Here is a 20,358-nt window from a genome sequence, read left to right on the forward strand (position 1 = left end):
AGTTCTACCGGTGCGATTTGGCTGAAACTTGCATGAAATGATCCTGACATGGTCCTGACAAAGTGTTGTTATTTTTCGGGTCGATCGAAATCCAAGATGGCCGCCACAGCCGCCATCTTGAAAACACATTTTGAACTTCTTCTCAAGTTCTACCGGTGCGATTTGGTTACCGCGCTGTTACAATAAGTGTACGTTTGACGGCCAGTCTAGTAGGTGGTTCCGTTGATTTGTAGCTAGTCAGTTTGCATGGTAGCTAGTCAGTTTGCCAACGACATTCAATAAGCTGTGTAAGCGCGGCTCTCATTGGCTGTCGCATCAATGTAGGGGTGGAGCTAAACAGTCGGAAACGTCTGTCGGCGATTACCAAAAGATCAGAAACGTGTACTGAAGATGATCAGCATTGTAAGCTTCATAATGTAAAAAGATTACACAAAAACATTTTAATTACCTCATGTATAGACTCTGAATCAGCGCTACTCAGTGAAGCATGTATGGAAAGAGCTACTGTTGTAGCTCTAAAGACAATAGGAAGTTGTACGGAAAAGATATCATCTGCTTCTGACTAATTATAACTTTACCGCAAGGTGTGGGAAACCAAATCGGGTAAAATGTACGACCGACCATCGTGTCTTGTCAAAATATATTCCAATAAAACAAGGCTTTGGCACATACCTGGATGTTAGTAAGGGATGCTATTCCAGCTGTAGGCGTATATTTTTTAGCTTTGTCACCAGTATTTACAGCCGTGCTACCCCAACTGAGAACGACGCGCGTGTAAACCCCTATCGCTCTACCGCTGACTTGTATCGATGAATTGAATGAGTGAAGGTAGTTATTTATAGACTCGAGTACTGTCGCCAATCCACAGGTAAATCGCGGGCGCTCTGGCTACATTAGCTGTCCCAAACACAATCGTAATTGTTACAAATACCGTAAAAACTTGTATTACTTACACACCAGTGTACTTTGCACATGTATTTTTTCTTAGGGCTGAAAATGCTGGAAAAAAATCTACTATCGGTATATTTTGAGCATTCAAATTTTGGGGAAAACAATGTACTGAGAACCACAAATTCAATGTTATAAAGGTGGTAATTCCATTACAAAACATTCACAATAAATGCTTGACAACTTGCACACAGAAGTGTTGTATTAAGAAGAAATAACGTAATATAATTGCACTGTGTTTGTTTTCTTTTATTGGCCACCGTAACTGAAACTGTGAAATATATCTTGCAGAACATGTCAAAAACATTGGCAGTCCGCCGTACTCCGTACACATGTCAATGTCTGGAGATATTACACATGAATAGTTATCAAGAACTAATTGAAAATATTATAATCTAGTTTCTTAAAATTGCCACAATAAGGTATAAGTGTGTTTGAAATCATTAACAAACTTTAAAGAGCAATCAGATAGCAGATACGTCGGCTTGCAATAATCACATTGAGTAAACTCACTACCTGTGCGGCACCAGATCCAAGCTGATGGCTAATTATGTATAACAGTACGGTTAAAAATGCCACTAACCTTGTAGCTTGTCAGTTTTGCTGTAATAATATTACGAACCACTTATTGAAAATCCTTAATATTAGGAAAGTTTAGGACTCGTCTTATAAATCCCACGTGTGTTTTGACTTTTTGCACACGGCCTGCAGCCGGGACATGTTATGGTGGTTCCCTCCGTAATGAGCATCGCTAGATCTATAAGGAGTTTCATATGCAATTTTATTAGAAATATGAAGGTTTTTTAAAATATCTAAAATAAAGAAATACTAGTCAAGTGAATGTTGATGGAATTTGAAGAATATTTGTTTTGTTTTTACGTAGATACAGACGTATTGTTGATGATATATAGATCGGTTAAGCTAACTAGCCATTCGCTTTCGTTAAGCTGGATGAGAGGCCCATGCGTATTTACCTGTGGATACATGTATACGCTACCGAATGACCAATACTTTATGAACAAAACATCCTCAAAACTTTCGCTTAATAAGTGAAACAAAACAATAATGAATTTTGAATACTGTATACATTGTAAACAATTAAATAATACACAACGTGATCAAACACATTGCACAACAGAGTCGGGTTTGAACATCAAAGATCCGCTGGCTCCGCCTACTTCTCAATGTTGTCGGCGATCTTGTCAGTCAGGGAGCAATCAGTTGGGCTGCCGATGCTTCAGCCAATCAGTGCCTTCGTTAAATGCCACCTAAAATCTAATCTACTGCATCAGTTACCAGCCTACTAGATCAGCTACCAGCCAACATGTCTATCGAGTGAATGAATGTAAACAGGAATACTTATTGTCACGGCGCTGTAAAACTTGCATGAAATGATCCTGACATGGTCCTGACAAAATGTTCTTATTTTGCGGGTTTATCTAAAATCCAAGATGAACACCCCAGCCGCCATCTTGAAAAAACATTTTGAACTTCTTCTCAAGATCTGCCGGTGCGATTTGGCTGAAACTTGCATGAAATGTTCCTGACATGGTCCTGACAAAGTGTTGTTACATCTCTGGTTGATCCCAAATCGAAGATGGCTACCATTATATGATATCTAATTAATTTCCTATATGATTATTGCCAATGTAATCAGATGACCGTTAAGGCCCTTGGGCCTCTTGTTATTCCCTCCTCTTCGTTTTGAAGATTCGCAACATCAAAGGTCAAGGCAAAGATACTACAGTACAAGTTGGTAGGCCTATGCCATTCAGGAAATATGGCTATTTATAAAAAGTGAATTAGTTTAGTCCGGTTATAAGTTACAGTCCATTGTGTGAATTGTCTGATCCCCCTTCTGGCCTCAGAATCATGAAACAGTCTTAGACTTAAAATTGAAGTTTTTGCCTAGCCCATTAAAAATGATGCAACTTTTTGTTTACACCTAAGTACGACTGTTTTAGACTTAAGCCTGTTTCATGATCTCGGAGCCAGGAGTTAGCACAAAATAAATGTGGCCTGCTACAGGTTTCATTGCATAATGATGGATTTTTCAGGAAAAGGGAAGAGAGGATGAAAAAGGCGGCCAATCAAAGGCAGCTTCTACAGAAACACGACATTGACCTGAAGAACAAACTCCAGAAGCAGAGGGAGGAGAAATTACAACAAACAGAAAGCTTACGAGAGGAGAAGCTGAAGGAGGAAAAAGAGAAACAAAGATTAAGGTATTTCACATTAAAATGTAAATCCAAAATGATTCTTTTCTGCTTTATAGTTAAACTTGAATAAAGTATAGAAATATCTGTATTAAAGCGACCAAGTTAACAAAGTTAATATTTCATACTTCAAAGTTAAGGGTGTCACAATACAGTTAAAGCATAGTGCGATATATTACAATATTGCGTTGATGTATTGCAATATGTAATTGCAATATATTGACCCCCTATGCGCGTAGCACTTGGATCAAAGCTTTTGCATTACCCAAACTTTTTTTTCCATGATTCATTCAAGCAGTAACACTCTACAGTAAATGCAAACAATACATTTATTATCATTGCACTTTTAAACTTGAAAGACTGATAAACGAAATGAGTAACGACAACAAAAACATGACATATCTTGTCATCTAAAATAAGTCAAATAAATTAATGGTTCAGCTATCAAGTATCACGACTTTGAAATACTGATTGTAATGAGTATTGAATGTAATGAATGAGAATGACTAAAAAATCGATAAATTAAAAAAACATCAAGATTAAAGATGATTTTTAAAAGATTCCAGTCCATGACTCTATAATCGATTTTGTCAATTGTGTTTCGCTTCACCATACTGTATGCGGGTGGCAATGGCACGCAGGCTTACAAACACTCATATGATGCAGACGTCAGTCAGTCAAAATTTTCGAGAAACATGAAAGTGAAAGCAGACAAAACTTTAAACGAAAAAAAAAAAAAAAATCAAAGACATTGGATGACGCACAGTAATAGCATTAAATACAAATGCTGCCTGTATCGCCGAAAAACCAGTACAACACATTCATATTGCGATATAATATTGTTTTCCAATGTATTGCAATATACCGGTAAACCGCAGTACCCCTACTCAAAGTTATATCATGGCCTTACCAACTTCAACTAAACAAAGATTGATTCTATCGCAGGATTCAATTAAATTGATTGCATTTCCTTTTCAAGTAATTCTTTTTAAAAAATATTTAGACACCATTTATTTTACATGTGTAATGAAGTCCAGCATAAAATCGTTAAAGATGATCCACCACTGACAAATGGTATTTTTCCACTATCAAAAACAGGAGCAGACGATATAATATTTTTCTTCAGTTACAAAAGTTATTTACTAGACACCATTTATTTTACATGTGTAATGAAGTCCAGCATAAAATCGTTAAAGATGCTCCACTGCTGACAAATGGTATTTTTCCACTATCGAAAACAGGAGCAGACGATTTAATATTTTTCATCAGTTACAAAAGTTATTTACTTTACACCATTACCACCATTGAAAAGTTTGAGCTTCTGATTTTACTTCAAGTTAAAAATATGAAAAATAATTAATTGCTTCCCGAAAAAATTCTGTTACTATATCCTATATGGAATGAAGTACTGATTGGGCATGCTCCAAAAGTGATATAAATTATTTTATATTATTTTTTGTGTTAATTAGACATATATATACTTGATCAAACACCAGTTATTGTTCAAATGATGAATATCATTTGTGCTCTGTCGGCGGTGGAGCATCTTTAAATATCATTTATGCTCTGTCGGCGGTGGAGCATCTTTAAGAACACAAATCATTTTTCATAATTTTTTCCTTAACCCATTATTTTTTACTCTATCATTAAGATTGAAAAAGATGCAAGAAGCTGAAGAAAGAAGAAAGCATGACGAAGAAGAAAGATTACGGAAGCTGAAGGAACAGGTAGTTAGGTGCTAAAGATAACATCCAAGTACATATATTTACATTGCCTCTGCACAGTAGCTTGGTGTTACTTCTTAACCCAATGTATGATAATTCCCCATATTTACATTGGCAGTTAGGCTCTGACGTATTTTTACCTTCATCAGAGTTCAAGAGGTCATGAACGACTTGGTTCAAGTCAGTGTGAGAATTTACAGAAGAATTTTATGATATTTTAAGATGATAGATATGAAAGTATATCGTAATTAATATTCGAAATGGATTAGGGAGTTGGTTTTATCTAGATTCTTTGTATATCTGTTAGTGGTGTTCTGATTAATCGAGTTCGTCGAGAATCGTTGGTTTGAGGTGTTTGATCAATTAATTGAGTAAGAAATCTGTAATTGAGTTTCGTCACAATTTTCTGACACCATGATAACCAAAGTATAAAGTTAGCTGATCAGTAAATAATGCAAAAAAATCATAACCAATTTGTTAAACTCATTTCCTTGTGTGTGGTTGTCACTCTTATCATTTCAAATTTCAACAGTCTAAACAAATTGAAGAGCGTATAAGCACTAAGTAGTAACGTAAACGTTCAGATGAGCATGATTTGTGAAGAAAATAAGCGACATGAAAACATGACAACACAGAAAGGCCTCGCGATCGTAAGCCTTTTAAGAAAATTTTATATGAAACTTGTTTATACATCAAGGAAAAAACCAATCAATTTTAATCGATCATTGATTTGTTAAATAAAACTGATGATCGACCATGAAATTTCAACCGATTCCCAACAGTAAGGCCAAACAAAATTAATTTCTTGTTTCTCAGGCCCGCCCGCATCCAATATGAACCCCCCGCACCACTCACTTTTTATTGAAATCAAAAAAATAAAAACGTCCGCGCCGAAAAATAAATTCCGGAAAAAAATCCGACGTTGGTTCCCGCATTATCCGGAACTTGACCGATCCGTGTTTTAGAATCTCCCAAATCAGATCATTGAAACGTTTGTTTATCCTTTAGAAGCTTGTGATTGCACATGGTACACGGCAGCAATAATGATTTCGCTTCAAATATCTTTTTCTGGGAGTGTTCTTTTACCCTGGACAATCATTTCGAATTATAGTGATACTTGTTCGTTTGGCGAACTCTACAAAGGTCTGTGCGATGGATCGCTTGGTCCCGACGACTGGTCATTTCCGCCAAAATTCGCGGATCATCATGTGTCGGCCGCTATCGGCAAACGGAAAACTGACGTTTTTGACAAAGTTATGATGTCTTCAAAGGTAAATGAAGCAACGAAACTGTTTGGACATTATGTCAGAATAACGTTGCATAGGGAGTCCTGATCACTTGCTTATGTACATCTGGTTAACATTGAACATAAAGTTGTATTTCAATTGTTTTTCAATTTAAATTGTAAGTTTAATACCAGAAAATAAAGACAATAGTTTAAAATTAAGATTTCTTTATTCATTTTATGCATTTAACAATTGACACAATTTCAAATCACATGATTCATGTATATTATTATGTGACTGAGAAAAAAAAATCCCTCCCTCATCACATTTTTAGGTAGTAAAAAAAAAAAAAATAGCCTCCCTCCCTCATCCTTTTTTGGAAAAATGTGCCTGAGAAACAAGAAATTAATTTTGTTTGGCCTAATATCTGTTTTATCAAAGTGATAATTAGATTTACTGCTCCTGTTTAGTTGGGTGTCCATGACAGCGCACTGGAAGAGGACGGATCCCACTATTTCCCACCAAATCATACAGCTGTTTCATGAAATGACATTTTTCTCAATGCAGATGTATAAGTTTTATTTTTAGGTCACCTGAGACGAAGTCTCAAGTGACCTATTCTAATCGCCTTTTGTCCGTCGTCGTCCGTCGTCCGTCGTGCGTCGTGCGTCGTCCGTCGTGCGTCGTCCGTCGTGCGTCGTATGTCCGTAAACAATTTACATTTTCAACTTCTTCTCCAAAACTGCTGAAGCAATTTCAATGAAATTTTGCACAAACCTTCTAAGGCATAAGGCCAATCAAAATTGTGAATTATATGGTCCCCACCCCCCAGGGAGCTATGGGAGGGGCTAAAAGGGGTAAAATTGACTAAAATTTCAAAAATCTTCTTCTCCACTCACAGATGTGATGGAATTAAATACTCTTCATAGATAGAAAGGTCCTAAGGTCCTTTACAAAAATTGTGAATTATATGACCCTGGGGTCTCAGGTTTCCCCCTGGGGAGGGGGTTAAGTTTACTATAGTTTATATAGGGAAAACACATTTTTGAGTATTATTTGATCATTTGTAATAGGAAATGAGTCAAATATTGTCAGAATTATCCGTATGAGATGGCCATTGAATCCTATTAACCAATTTTCCATAACTGACCCCCAGTGGCCTTAGGGGCGGCGTCAAAAGGGGTCAAATAGGCTATAACTTCAAAAATCTTCTTCTGAAATCCTGGAAATGGTAGAATCACATACTCTTCGTAGATGGAAAGGTCTTGAGGTCCTTTACAAAAATTGTGAATTATATGACCCTGGGTCTCAGGTTTCCCCCTGGGGAGGGGGTTAAGTTTACTATAGTTTATATAGGGAAAACACATTTTTGAGTATTATTTGATCATTTGTAATAGGAAATGAGTCAAATATTGTCAGAATTATCAGTATGAGATGGCCATTGAATCCTATTAACCAATTTTCCATAACTGACCCCCAGTGGCCTTAGGGGCGGTGTCAAAAGGGGTCAAATAGGCTATAACTTCAAAAATCTTCTTCTGAAATCCTGGAAATGGTAGAATCACATACTCTTCGTAGATGGAAAGGTCTTGAGGTCCTTTACAAAAATTGTGAATTATATGACCCTTGGGTCTCAGGTTTCCCCCTGGGGAGGGGGTTAAGTTTACTATAGTTTATATAGGGAAAACACATTTTTGAGTATTATTTGATCATTTGTAATAGGAAATGAGTCAAATATTGTCAGAATTATCCGTATGAGATGGCCATTGAATCCTATTAACCAATTTTCCATAACTGACCCCCAGGGGCCTTAGGGGTGGGGTCAAAAGGGGTCAAATAGGCTATAACTACAAAAATCTTCTTCTGAAATCCTGGAAATGGTAGAATCACATACTCATAGATGGAAAGGTCTTGAGGTCCTTTACAAAAATTGTGAATTATATGACCCTGGGGTCTCACGTTTCCCCCTGGGGAGGGGGTCAAGTTTACTAGGGAAAACACATTTATGAGCATTTTTTGCTCAATTTTCATAGGAAATGAGTCGAACTTGTTTAGAATTATTAGCCTGAGATAACATTTTAATATCATATCTATATTGGTCCTGGTCAACCCCCTCGGGCAGAGGGGCGGGGCCAAAAGGGGCAAATAGGCTAAAACTTTAAAAATTTTCTTCTTAAATACTGGAAATGGTAGAACCAAATACTCTTCTTAGATGGACAGGTCTTAAGGTGTTTTATGAAAATTGTGAATTATATGACCCATCACGTTTTCCCCCTGGGGAGGGGGTCAAGTTTACTATAGTTTATATAGGGAAAACACATTTATGAGCATTTTTTGCTCAATTTTCATAGGAAATGAGTCAAACTTGTTTAGAATTATTAGCCTGAGATAACATTTAAATATTATATCTATATTGGTCCTGGTCAACCCCCTCAGGGCACAGGGGCGGGGCCAAAAGGGGCAAATAGGCTAAAACTTTAAAAATCTTCTTCTTAAATACTGGAAATGGTAGAATCAAATACTCGTCATAAAAAAAGGACAGGTCTTAAGGTGTTTTATGAAAATTGTGAATTATATGACCCTTGGGTCTCAGGTTTCCCCCTGGGGAGGGGGGTAAGTTTACTGTAGTTTATAAAGGGAAAAGACATTTTTGAGCATTATTTAGTCATTATAATAGGAAATTAGTCAATTGTAGTCAGAATTATCCCTATGTGATGACCATTGAATCTTATTACCAAATTTTCTATGACTGATCCCAAGGGGCCTTAGGGGCGGGGCCAAAACGGGTCAAATAGGCTAAAACTTCAAAAATCTTCTTCTGAAATTCTGGAACTGGTAGAATCAAATACTCTGCATAGATTGAAAGGTCTTAAAGTCCTTTACAAAAATTGTGAATTTCATGGCCCTGGGGTCCCATGTTTCCCTCTGGGGAGGGGGTCAAGTTTACTTTAGTTTTATATAGGAAAAACACATTTATGAACATTATTTGCCTATTTTTCATAGGAAATTAGTCAAACTGGGTTAGAATTATTAGTCTGAGATAGCATTTTAACATCATATCCATATTGGTCCTGGCCGACCCCCAGGGGCCAGAGGGGTGGGGCCAAAAGGGGTCAAAATGGATAACATTTCAAAAATCTTTCTTCTGATTTCACAGATTTGATGGAACCAAATAATCTTCATAGATTAAAAAGTCAAATTTATAAAATCACTGACTGACTTCAAGGGCCTGATGGGCAAATATATAGTGTTTATATGCATGTCTTTGTTTCATTCTGTATCTGAACACAGGTGACCGTTAAGGCCCATGGGCCTCTTGTTATTTTTTATTTTTTTTTTATTTTTTTATTTGGGATGTCTTATTAAATGTATATTAAAGCATTGGTTGTCATAATTATGACATGCATTAGTGTGTAATATGAATTGGGTATTACGTGCACCATTTGATATGCTACAACACCCAGTATAGTGTATATGTTACACACCAATGCATTTCAAAATTACAATAATCTATGCTGAAGAACTAATTTATTCATTGTATAAGATGCTGTATAGAAGCCTGGCTGCATGAGGTCAAATTTTTAGGCAAACATTGAATCAAGAATCATATATCCTAAATCCTATGGATATTTTTATCTTCTAAATTCACACATGACCATTGCATCTTATCTGATCCTCTCTCATCATTTTATTTTGAAGGAGGAAGAAGAAAAAAGGCTTAAGGAATTACAAGCCAAGAAGAAGGAACAAGAACAAAAGGAGAGACAGCGATTGATCTTAGAAGAACGTCGACGTCTGGAGGAGAGAGCTGCCCAATTGGAGCGTGAACGTCAAGCTGAACAGGAGAGGCAGAAGCAGGCATTAGAAGAGGAACGACAGAAGGAAGCAGAAAGACAGCGTCTGAAGGAACAAAGGTACTACTTTTATAATTATATAATTCAATTTTGTTTGTTATGAGCATTTTTATTGGCTTAAAAATTTACTTTATCATCCCATAAAGGAAAAAATGGCGTCGCCGTTTGTAACATTGCTTCTGATTGGCTGAGATGACGGCGTAATGATTTCATAGACAAAAGAGTCCCAAAATGTATTTTGAATATTGAAGAGATTATATTTAGTAAATTGAATTATAAGGATTAATTTGAATAAATTTTTTTATGTTATGGAGATATAACACAAAAATCTGAGTGTACTCTCATCATAAACCACTTCGCGGTTTATTTAGAGTACACTCAGATTTTTGTGTCATCTCCATAACATAAAAAATCTATTCAAGTTAATCCTTAAATAAAGGTGTCAAACAGAGCCTTGTTGGAATGATTTTGTGTCGCCTGCAACCCAAGGGCGACACACAGGTATCACAGACAATGTTGGCGTCGTCTGTATCGACGGTGTTCGGGAAAAGGTTCCCTGTGATAACTTAAGTATTTATTATCCGATTTCAACCAAATTTGATATGTTGCTTTATATCAATGAGATCAAACTGGTCAAAATCTGTCAATATTTGCAAGTGTTACGGGACTTTAAAATCGTCAAAACAGATAAATCCATGGTTTCTGCTTGATAACTTTAGTAAGTATTGTCCGATTTCAACCAAATTTGGTATATTGCTTTATACATCAGTGAGATCTCTGATTTGTTTGACACTGTTGATATTTGCAAGAGTTACAGGACTTTAAAATTGTCGAAACAGATAATTTTTTTGTTTTGCTTAATCACTTTTGTATTTACTATTCAATTTCAACCAAATTATGTATATTGCTTTATATGAATAATATTTTGGATGGGTTTGGTAATGGTCAAAACCGTCAATATTTGCAATAGATACAGAACTTGATAACTTCACCTATTCACAATGTTTTAAACTGAAAATTACTATTTTTGTTGATGTATCATACTGCTGTGCAGGCGACACATCTACTTCCATGGAATTCTTGTTTGAATTAGATTATAGATCAATAAACTGCTGTAGACAAGTTGCTCTGTTTCACAATGAAAATAAGGAGAGAGTTCAGAATACAGAGCATCATATTGCAATCATAGCTAAATGATGGAAAATGTTTGTTGTCTCAATCATAAAATGTGGGGAGAAACCCATCGTTACCCATATATGGAATGAGACGTTTTTTGTTTAAAAATGGACTTTTGTGGTTAAGTATCATCCCCAGTAACCTCCAGCTAGCCAAAAGTATATAGTAAAACTGACTGAAACCTCTTCAAATCCAAGTCAGCATCACCATAGTGACCTAATCTTGTGCTAATGAGGTTTGGTTGTACTTCTGAATGCTATTAGTTGTTCATGAAATGTGAACAATGTAAGTCATGTCATGGACAAATTATACATTTCATGCACATTTTTGAGGCAATCATATCATTTAAATAGTGTTGACCTTTCAAAGTTAACTTCAATACCAGAATGCTTTCAGTCATGTTATTTAATGTTTCAGAGAAAAGGCTGCATTACTAGCCCAAGCAGAGAAAGAGAGACTAGAATTGGAAAAAAAGAGAGAAAGGGAATTGCTTTTAAAGAAGAATTTGGAAAAACAGAAAGAAATGGTAACATTACTTTTATTTTGATATATTTTCTTATAAACATTTTTCCATTACAGATACCTGATAGCCGGATATTTTCGCAGATATGATATTTTGAAGATTTAGGGGGACATTGCTATGATCTCGAAAAATTTAATCCATGAAATATTGAGAAATGTTTGAACTATAATCAATCCTTCAATCCATTTCACGAAAATTTTAATTACTGAACTTGGATTTTCTTATTTAAACAGGCTATACAGCACTTCATATTTAAATGACATCATTGGGAGTTTCTACATCTGCTAATTTTTCTTCTGGCTTAACAAAACATTTATGGCCATGGTTCATATTTGAGCCTCGTGAAATTTATATTCTATGTATACTGTATAGCAGTATAATCAAAAGGAAGTTATGTTTCAATTGACCGATCGCCAGATTGTTTGTAGCTTCACAAACATTGCAACATACACAATACAAAATGCAAAGTCACATTCAGTTTGATTGACAGCTGGTTATCCGTCAATTGTTAAGGGATCATCAGTTGGTTGCATATAGTTAAAAACCTATTTGATATCACTATTAGATGATTGGTATAATGCCAGAGTTGGGGACCCGCTTTTCCTCAGTATTATTTAGCAACACAATGAGACATAAATCTACCACAATCATTTTAAAAACTCGCAACCAATCAGCATACACATTCAGCTTATACAAGAAATGTTAATGACCATTGCTACTGATTGGATGTTGAATGAAGGATACCTTTCAGAAATTTAATACAGTATATCAGAACATTAATTTTCATTTTGAAAACCTCATCTTTTAAAAGTACTTGTATGAAGAGGTCATCCTGGATATAAGGTTTAGCAAACATATTTTCAGGCCAGAAAACAACAGGAAAAATGGGACAAACAGAAGGAGGAACAGAAAAGGCAGGCAGCAGAGCTACAGAATCTCATAGCTAAACACAATGCTAGTGTAACAGCACCAGCCCAAGTCAAAAAGGTCCCGCTTCCCAAACCTACATTTAACACCACACACAATATGTCACAGTCAACCAACTCAGATTCGTAAGTATTGCAAGCTTAAAACATCGGATAGAAAAAGTCGATCAGTTTTAGAGCTTTTAGCAACTTTAGGGAGGAAATAGAGGGGACACATGTTTTCCTATCATATGGGGCACCATATATTCCAGAGTATATTAAGCTGCACCGAAGTATAATCGGAAAGGTTGCCAAACAAATAAGTATGTTTGTTCATCAAAAATAAATCCCTAGGTCAATAAATGCATTGCTGAATATTAGTGAAACCTCATAACTGGAAAGTTTCTGACCGCTGAAGCAAAATTATGAATAGCAATATCTTGCACTGAATTTCAGGGCTGGGGAAAAGTACTCGTCCGCTCGTCTAGATGAATGGATTTGGCCATCGGACGAGTGAATGTTGACATCACACTTGTCCGTCGGACGAGTGAAAAATTCTGACAATGACTATATGACCTACACCTTATTATTTTATCGTTTCTCGGTAAATTTATATAGGGTCTGACATTCGTAACGGTTTCTTAAAAATACGACGAAGCAATGATAAGCTTTCGTTTTCTGCATCATTCTAGGAATTCCCGACTTTCGTTTTCAATGCGCATGCGCATGTACAGCATTGTAACATGAATAAATCCGAGGTCTATTGATATCGTAATCAAGAGTCTAGAGGTGTATCGAAAAACAAGATGTCACAGCGAAATTTGCTTCAGTTTTTAGCGACATTCGCCTCAAAAAAATCTTACCAGTAAGCTAATGGAGTTAAAAATAATATATACCTCCTATATTGGAAGGTAAGTTAAAATATTGACCCTTTAAAAAGATATCTTTTTTATAACACTTGCATACAAAATTGTTTGGGAATTAAATGTTTTGTCGGTCTTGTAAAACTGTCTGTTAGTCATGTTATCCCGAATCGGCATCAATACAGTTCTAACAATCAAATGGATATATCTAAAACCGCTGTAGGCTAATATATACAGTCACATCTACTTATTTATCTGACAAATATTGCGGACAAGTAAAAATGTCATTCGGACGAGTAGATTGTGATGAAGCACTTGTCCGACGGACGAGTACATTTCAAAATTTTTCCGCAGCCCTGAATTTAAACAAATTCTGCAATACGGCTATCATTTTGCATGCACAGCTTTGCAAGCATTTCAATGCTGAAATTTGTTATATAAACACTAAGATTGTGCTTATGTACAAAAAGAAGCAAACTTTTTCAACACTTCAAATCTAGATGTATTGTAGTATGTAGCTTCACCAACACACTTTGGTTTTTATTCAGGTATGAAATGACTCCGGTGAGAAAATACTCCAGGAATTATGACAATTATGACATCACTGATATGAAATCAGACGACTCCACAGATGATGATGAAAAGCCTAGAAGAAAGATACCTGAATGGGCTTCAGGTTTGTTTTCATTAAAAACCACACAAAAAATTTTCTTTAATGTATTCCGAATTTGCATATTACAGAGTTATTTACACTTGCGGGTAGGTATTGATTATGACGTTATGTGTTTGGGAGCGTAACGTCATACGTTTCGGAGAAAATGACATGAATCGCGCTCACAAAATCATGACGTAACAATCGCTACCTATCCGCAAGGGAACTAACTCTGTAATATGCAAAGACGGAATTCCACTAAAGGGAAATTAGATCAGTTATCTACAAATTTTGAGCTCGCCTATTCGAAGAATAGGGGGAGCTAATGTTGTCACCTCGGCGTCAGCGTTGGCGTCCCATTTCACGTTATAGTTTTTGAGCAAGTTTCTATTTTGTTAATTGTTTAAGCATAAGTCATCATAAATGTTTACAGACCTGGGTATGTGTACGATTTTGGCGTATTTAGTACGCATATGTGGTCCTTAATACACAATACGCATTGCGTTGGCTTTCTACGATTTATTGATGCAAATTAAAACTTTAAAAAAGACATTGTGTTCATACCTTTCTCTGTAATGAGCGCTATATCGGAACACCTCAAGGAGTTCCGGTTGCTATGAAGCGTCTGAAGAGCGCTTGAATGTGATGAACATTTTGCATGGAAATGTGAAGCGTCAGCGTGACACTGATCTGTTAGGAAAAATGTCTAAACAAAAGCAAAGATGACAATCGTGAGGACTCTTGCACACCTAAAAAGGTACGGATGAAGGAATTGATGGCAAAGTATAGTGAGGAGTGGCCCTTTCTCTAGATGTCACAAAAGGGCACACATTACGTATTTTCCTCCTAATGTGCCAGGTACTTTTCCTGCGGCCGTGCTTGGAGTTATGACTGCCAAAGACACGTGGGTCATGATAGTTACTTGCCGTTTTAGTTTATATCATATTACTTGTTGTCTTACCCACTTAACCATTCTGTGCTGTGTGTATTGGAACTATAAACAATATATTTGAAATGTATAAGTTGTTTTATTGTAATTGATATTAAGATATTCGTTAAAGTAAAAATCAAATAATGTATATCATAATTAAGTACTTTTCTGGGCTGGTAACAGTTCATTGACCGATAATTTAAAATACACATTGGTTGTGCAAAATACACATTGGGGAATGGGAAATCCACATTTGCTTCAGAATATATACCCAGGTCTGTGTTTATGATTTTATTTTCCTAATGTGTATGCATATGGATGCTGAACGTGATAATACAACCAATTTGGGGCCCTTTAGGGGTTTTTTGAGTCTGTTAATTTGTCATATTTCCATGTTTAAATAGTAAATACTTGAACATCAACTTCTTCTGAATAGGCGAGCTTTGCTGTTCTCCAACAGCTCTTGTTTATTATCAGCTCACTGGTGAGCTATGTCATGGCGCAGCGTCCGTCGTCCGTCCATCAACATTTCCTTTAAATCGCTACTAGTCATATTTTTTCAAGGAGTGTAACCAAATTTGGGCAGAAACATCCTTGGGGGAAAGGGGAACAGAGTTTGTATAAATTTTGGCTCTGACCCCCGGGGGGCAGGAGGGGTGGGGCCTAATAGGGGAAATAGAGATAAATCCTTTAAATCACCACTAGTCAAAGAGTTCTGCATGGAATGTAACCAAATTTGGCTAGAAACATCCTTTGGGGAAGGGGAACAGAGTTTTGTATAAATTTTGGCTCTGACCCCCCGGGAGCAGGAGGGGTGGGGCCCGAAAGGGGAAATGGTGGTAAATCCTTTAAATCACTATGTCATAGAGTTCTGCATGGAATGTAACCAAATTTGGCCAGAAACATCCTTTGGGGAAGGGGAACAGAGTTTGTATAAATTTTGGCTCTGACCCCCGGGAGCAGGAGGGGCAGGCCCAAAAGGGGAAATGGTGGTAAATCCTTTAAATCGCTACTAGTAATAGAGTTCTGCATTGAATGTAACCATATTTTGCCAGAAACATCCCTGGGGTAAGGGGAAAAGAGTTTGTATAAATTTTGGCTTTGACCCCACAGGGGCAGGAGGCTAGGGGCGGGGCCTGATAGGGGAAATAGAGGTAAATCCTTTAAATTGCTACTAGTCATAGAGTTCTGCATGGAATATAACCGTATTTTGCCAGAAACATCCCTGGGGGGAAAAGGAACAGAGTTTGTATAAATTTTGGCTTTGACCCCCTGGGGGCAGGAGGGGCGGGGCCCAATAGGAGAAATAGGGTAAATCCTTTAAATCGCTACTAGTCATAGAGTTCTGCATGGAATGTAAACAAATTTGGCCAGAAACATCCTTTGGGGAAGGGGAACAGAGTTTGTATAAATTTTGGCTCTAACCCCCGGGAGCAGGAGGGGCGGGCCCAAAAGGGGAAATGGTGGTAAATCCTTTAAATCGCTACTAGTCATAGAGTTCTGCATTGAATGTAACCATATTTTGCCAGAAACATCCCTGGGGTAAGGGGAAAAGAGTTTGTATAAATTTTGGCTTTGACCCCACGGGGGCAGGAGGGGCGGGGCCTGATAGGGGAAATAGAGGTAAATCCTTTAAATTGCTACTAGTCATAGAGTTCTGCATGGAATATAACCATATTTTGCCAGAAACATCCCTGGGGGAAAGGGAACAGAGTTTGTATAAATTTTGGCTTTGACCCCCTGGGGGCAGGAGGGGCGGGGCCCATTAGGAGAAATAGGATAAATCCTTTTTTTGCTCTGACCCCCTGGAGCAGAAATTAGAAATTGGAAATTTGAAATTAGTGGTAAATTTTAAATTTCTCAGAAAAGAAACAATGATCCTGTATTCAGAACGTTACTTGACATTACAATAACTAGGTGAGCGATACAGGCCCACAGGGCCTCTTGTTTCATTCCATTTCAATAGAAATTGCTTTATGTACCTGAAGTTAAAGCAATATCTTTTTGATATGAGGAGAACATTTAGCATGTAGGTCAACCACCTGCTGCTCTCAGGGCATTATTGAGCAACATTCAATCGTTTAGTACTATAATATCAGTTTGATTACGAATGATAACTTTGACTGAAAGACATGATTATTTTCAGTGATTTCATTGTACATGTATTTTGTCTTTAAGACATTTTGAATTTCAAAGTATAACTCTTATCAGTTGATCATTTTTTGTTGCTAATTTATTTTGTTTTGTTGCTAAATTTTCCACATTGATTTTCACAGGTCCTACTTTGAAGGCTTTGCTGATTAGCCAACACTATAACCCACCAGATCTTCCCAAACTGTTTGGACCCATTGATCCACCAGACTTAAACCAACTGTTCTATAAAAAGAAAGCTCGCTTTAACAAGCGCACAAGTTCTGCTCATTGGGATTCACCCATTATGAAGCCAGGAACCACCTTCTTGAATTGACTACTGTATTTTATGGGTAATCAACGATTCTGTGAGATTGATAGATTCCATATAGCAACAGGAATCCATGTGTGATCATATTTTTTTCAAGTGATATTTTAAGAGACATAATTTACAAGATAAGATTTTACAGTGGATCCGCGACAATCCGGACGCCGATAGTCCGTAAAACTCACAATTCATACGGCAATGTCAGGGAATGGATTTCCGTAACGTTATTTATACTCACTAGTCTGGAAATTCGAATTCCGAATCCGGAACTCCATTTTGGGAACAGAATGTAATTTTTGTTAATTCATTCCCGCAATAATCAGGACAATTTGTTGTCGCCAAATGCTGAGAAAATCCAAGGCCAGCTACAGCCATGTGTAAAATACACACTACCACTTGACACTGTGTGTGTTGTCATAACGATGACTGCCAGGTCATAGCTACGGGCATTCATACAGGTACATGCAGTCATGTAACAGTTCATTGGTTTTCTATAGAAGATCAAACTTCATTGTTGTAATTGAGATACGCAATATATTTTTAGCCACATGCTTTTAAACATGCAGTTTGACCTTGGATATGTGTACGTATGCTGTAGATACCTTACTGGTTTCGCATGCAGAATATATCACTCTGAGTTTCGGATACAATAAAGTGAGATTATACCCACAAAATTAAAGTATTTTAAATGTATGTGAATCTATTTGAATTCATTGTCTATGGTATAAGATATAAAGGCAACGGCACATGCCATTTACATGTGTGTGACATTGTGCACGATGTTAGACTTGAACGGGTGTGTGGTTGTTACACACGTCTGTAAGTCAGAAAGCAAAGACTTGTGGAAATGGTCAATAAAAACACACAATATACAAAATAACAATTATATGAGTTCATAAAATGTTCACAACTATTTGTTATCATAGTTTTTTAGCCCACCATCATCATTGTGGATGTACTTATGTAAAGGAGTTAAGAGCTAAAACAATATCCAACTTTCAGTTATCCTCCATATATGACAGGAGATTGCATTTTTCATATGATTATATCTCTAATCAAGCCAAGCAATTTTCAATATACAAACAATAGTCTTATTGTAAGAGTGGACGTTGATATTGGTTTTATGAGAGTAAACTTTGGTGCAAATAATGTGTGTGGAACTATGATATTCAGAGTAGAGTGAGTGAGGTGTGAAGAATGAAATCATTATTTTGTAGATTTAAATTATACCTTTAATGGAGGAAACGATGATTTCATTTGATTGATATTTAATTGATTTGTGTCTCATAATGTTGACAAATAGTTCTGCTTAAAATGTATACATTGTGGGTTTTTTTTCATTAAGAAAAAGAGAACCAACTTCCCCTGCCATGGAAGTGGTATTGGTCGGAATAAAGAACAAAGGTGAAAATGATACAGGTCTTTGATCCAATAGAATATTTCAAAGAAAAAATACCTAAAACCTAACCAGGTTGGAAAAAAAAAAATTTGTAGAAAATATTGTCAAATTCTGGTAACCAATAACTACCCATATTCACAGATATAGCCATTTTTTCAAACTGGGGAGGAGGGCACTTTTTCTTTGAGGCTAAGATAATTCATGATTAACTATAAAATTACATGTTATTTGATTTTAATGCAAATTGGTTCTGCTTGAATTTTGGCTGATGGTTATTGATCAAATATAACTTTCTTATGTCAGATACAGTGAAAGGTTTATGATTTTTATTATTTTTTTACAGAAAGTTTAGTAGTTTGATGGTCTCCATGCAATTGAAGGATAATTCAATCAGGTTATTAACTAACCATTGTCATATTGTTCAAATTTTGCTACATTGTTGGAAACTCGTATACGTTTGTGCCAAAAGTAGAGCGACAACTCGTTGGTTTCTGATGATGGTTTAGCTACTAAATTGCAATGGGACTAATTGACCTACCACTCGATACCCAATAACGTTTGTGCAGGACTAGTATCTCCAATGGGGATGGAATGTAACTATTTGTAATCTTCATGTTGTAATATCATCTTTTGAAGTCATTCCATCACCAATAGAAACAATAGTCCTCCACAAACGTTATCAGGTGTCACATGGTACAAATTCCCATAGTGTTCTTTTGTTATGTAATAAAGCTTTGCAATATTTAATTGTGACTTAAGAAACTCCCTGCTTTGTTATCAAAACAGATTGTCATTGAGTGTGTATTTTATGTAAAACTTTCACAACCTGTCATTTTTTCCACTTGTCTATCTTTAACTATCCTTTCACTATTTTGGTGTAAAAATAGAATTCCTTTTTTCTGGATCGATTTGATCTTAAAACATGAAAATTTGCTGTCAGTTGGTGGAATGATTTCTGCTGGCCCTGTGTGTAAAAGTAGACAAAAACAAGGCTGATTTTTAGTGAATATATGTATGTATATGTAATTATATTTTGTTATTTATACCATAATGTAGTATTGCTGTCTTGTATCCATATTAGATAGACCATGGCAGAGCGAGGCCTTGTACCTATCGCCAACATTCAGCCCACACTTGTGTGTTTATGTATGGGCATTAGTGATCCCAGCCACCTGTGTCATCAATAAATAAATAGGAAAATATCTAGAGCCTCGTTTTATGCATGTTCATTCTTCTATTGTAAGACAATAGTTATTTGTATATGAAATAATTACTGACCTTGAGATTGGATGCTGTTTTAGGCAATTCTTGGTTAAGACTTAAAATTGGCTTGAAGTCTTGGACTTGACACTTGAAATAATTACTTTCACTGACAGTCAAACTGCTTGTTCTGCATATTATTCATTGTACTTTAAACAACTTCTCGTAAACAAAACAAGAAGCCTATGGATCTTAACTGTCATCTTACTTCAACACACTTAAA

The 20,358-nt window shown here is 36.3% G+C and overlaps 1 protein-coding gene across 2 annotated transcripts in view; it reads left to right on the plus strand.

Annotated features, from left to right (window-relative positions):
• LOC138334778 (inner centromere protein A-like) overlaps positions 1-20,083 on the plus strand; it is a 35,725-nt gene extending 15,642 nt beyond the window's left edge. For both annotated transcript variants that reach the window (XM_069283501.1, XM_069283509.1), the window contains exons 13-19: positions 3,006-3,173; positions 4,816-4,891; positions 9,814-10,028; positions 11,562-11,670; positions 12,532-12,719; positions 13,984-14,111; positions 17,295-20,083. In XM_069283501.1, the coding sequence (XP_069139602.1) occupies positions 3,006-3,173; positions 4,816-4,891; positions 9,814-10,028; positions 11,562-11,670; positions 12,532-12,719; positions 13,984-14,111; positions 17,295-17,485 (1,075 nt within the window). In that variant the 3' untranslated portion in view covers positions 17,486-20,083. The remainder of the gene's footprint in view (positions 1-3,005; positions 3,174-4,815; positions 4,892-9,813; positions 10,029-11,561; positions 11,671-12,531; positions 12,720-13,983; positions 14,112-17,294) is intronic.
• Positions 20,084-20,358: the final 275 nt, after the last annotated feature.

This window comes from Argopecten irradians, chromosome 1 (assembly GCF_041381155.1).
Source record: "Argopecten irradians isolate NY chromosome 1, Ai_NY, whole genome shotgun sequence".
NCBI classification, from domain to species: domain Eukaryota; kingdom Metazoa; phylum Mollusca; class Bivalvia; order Pectinida; family Pectinidae; genus Argopecten; species Argopecten irradians.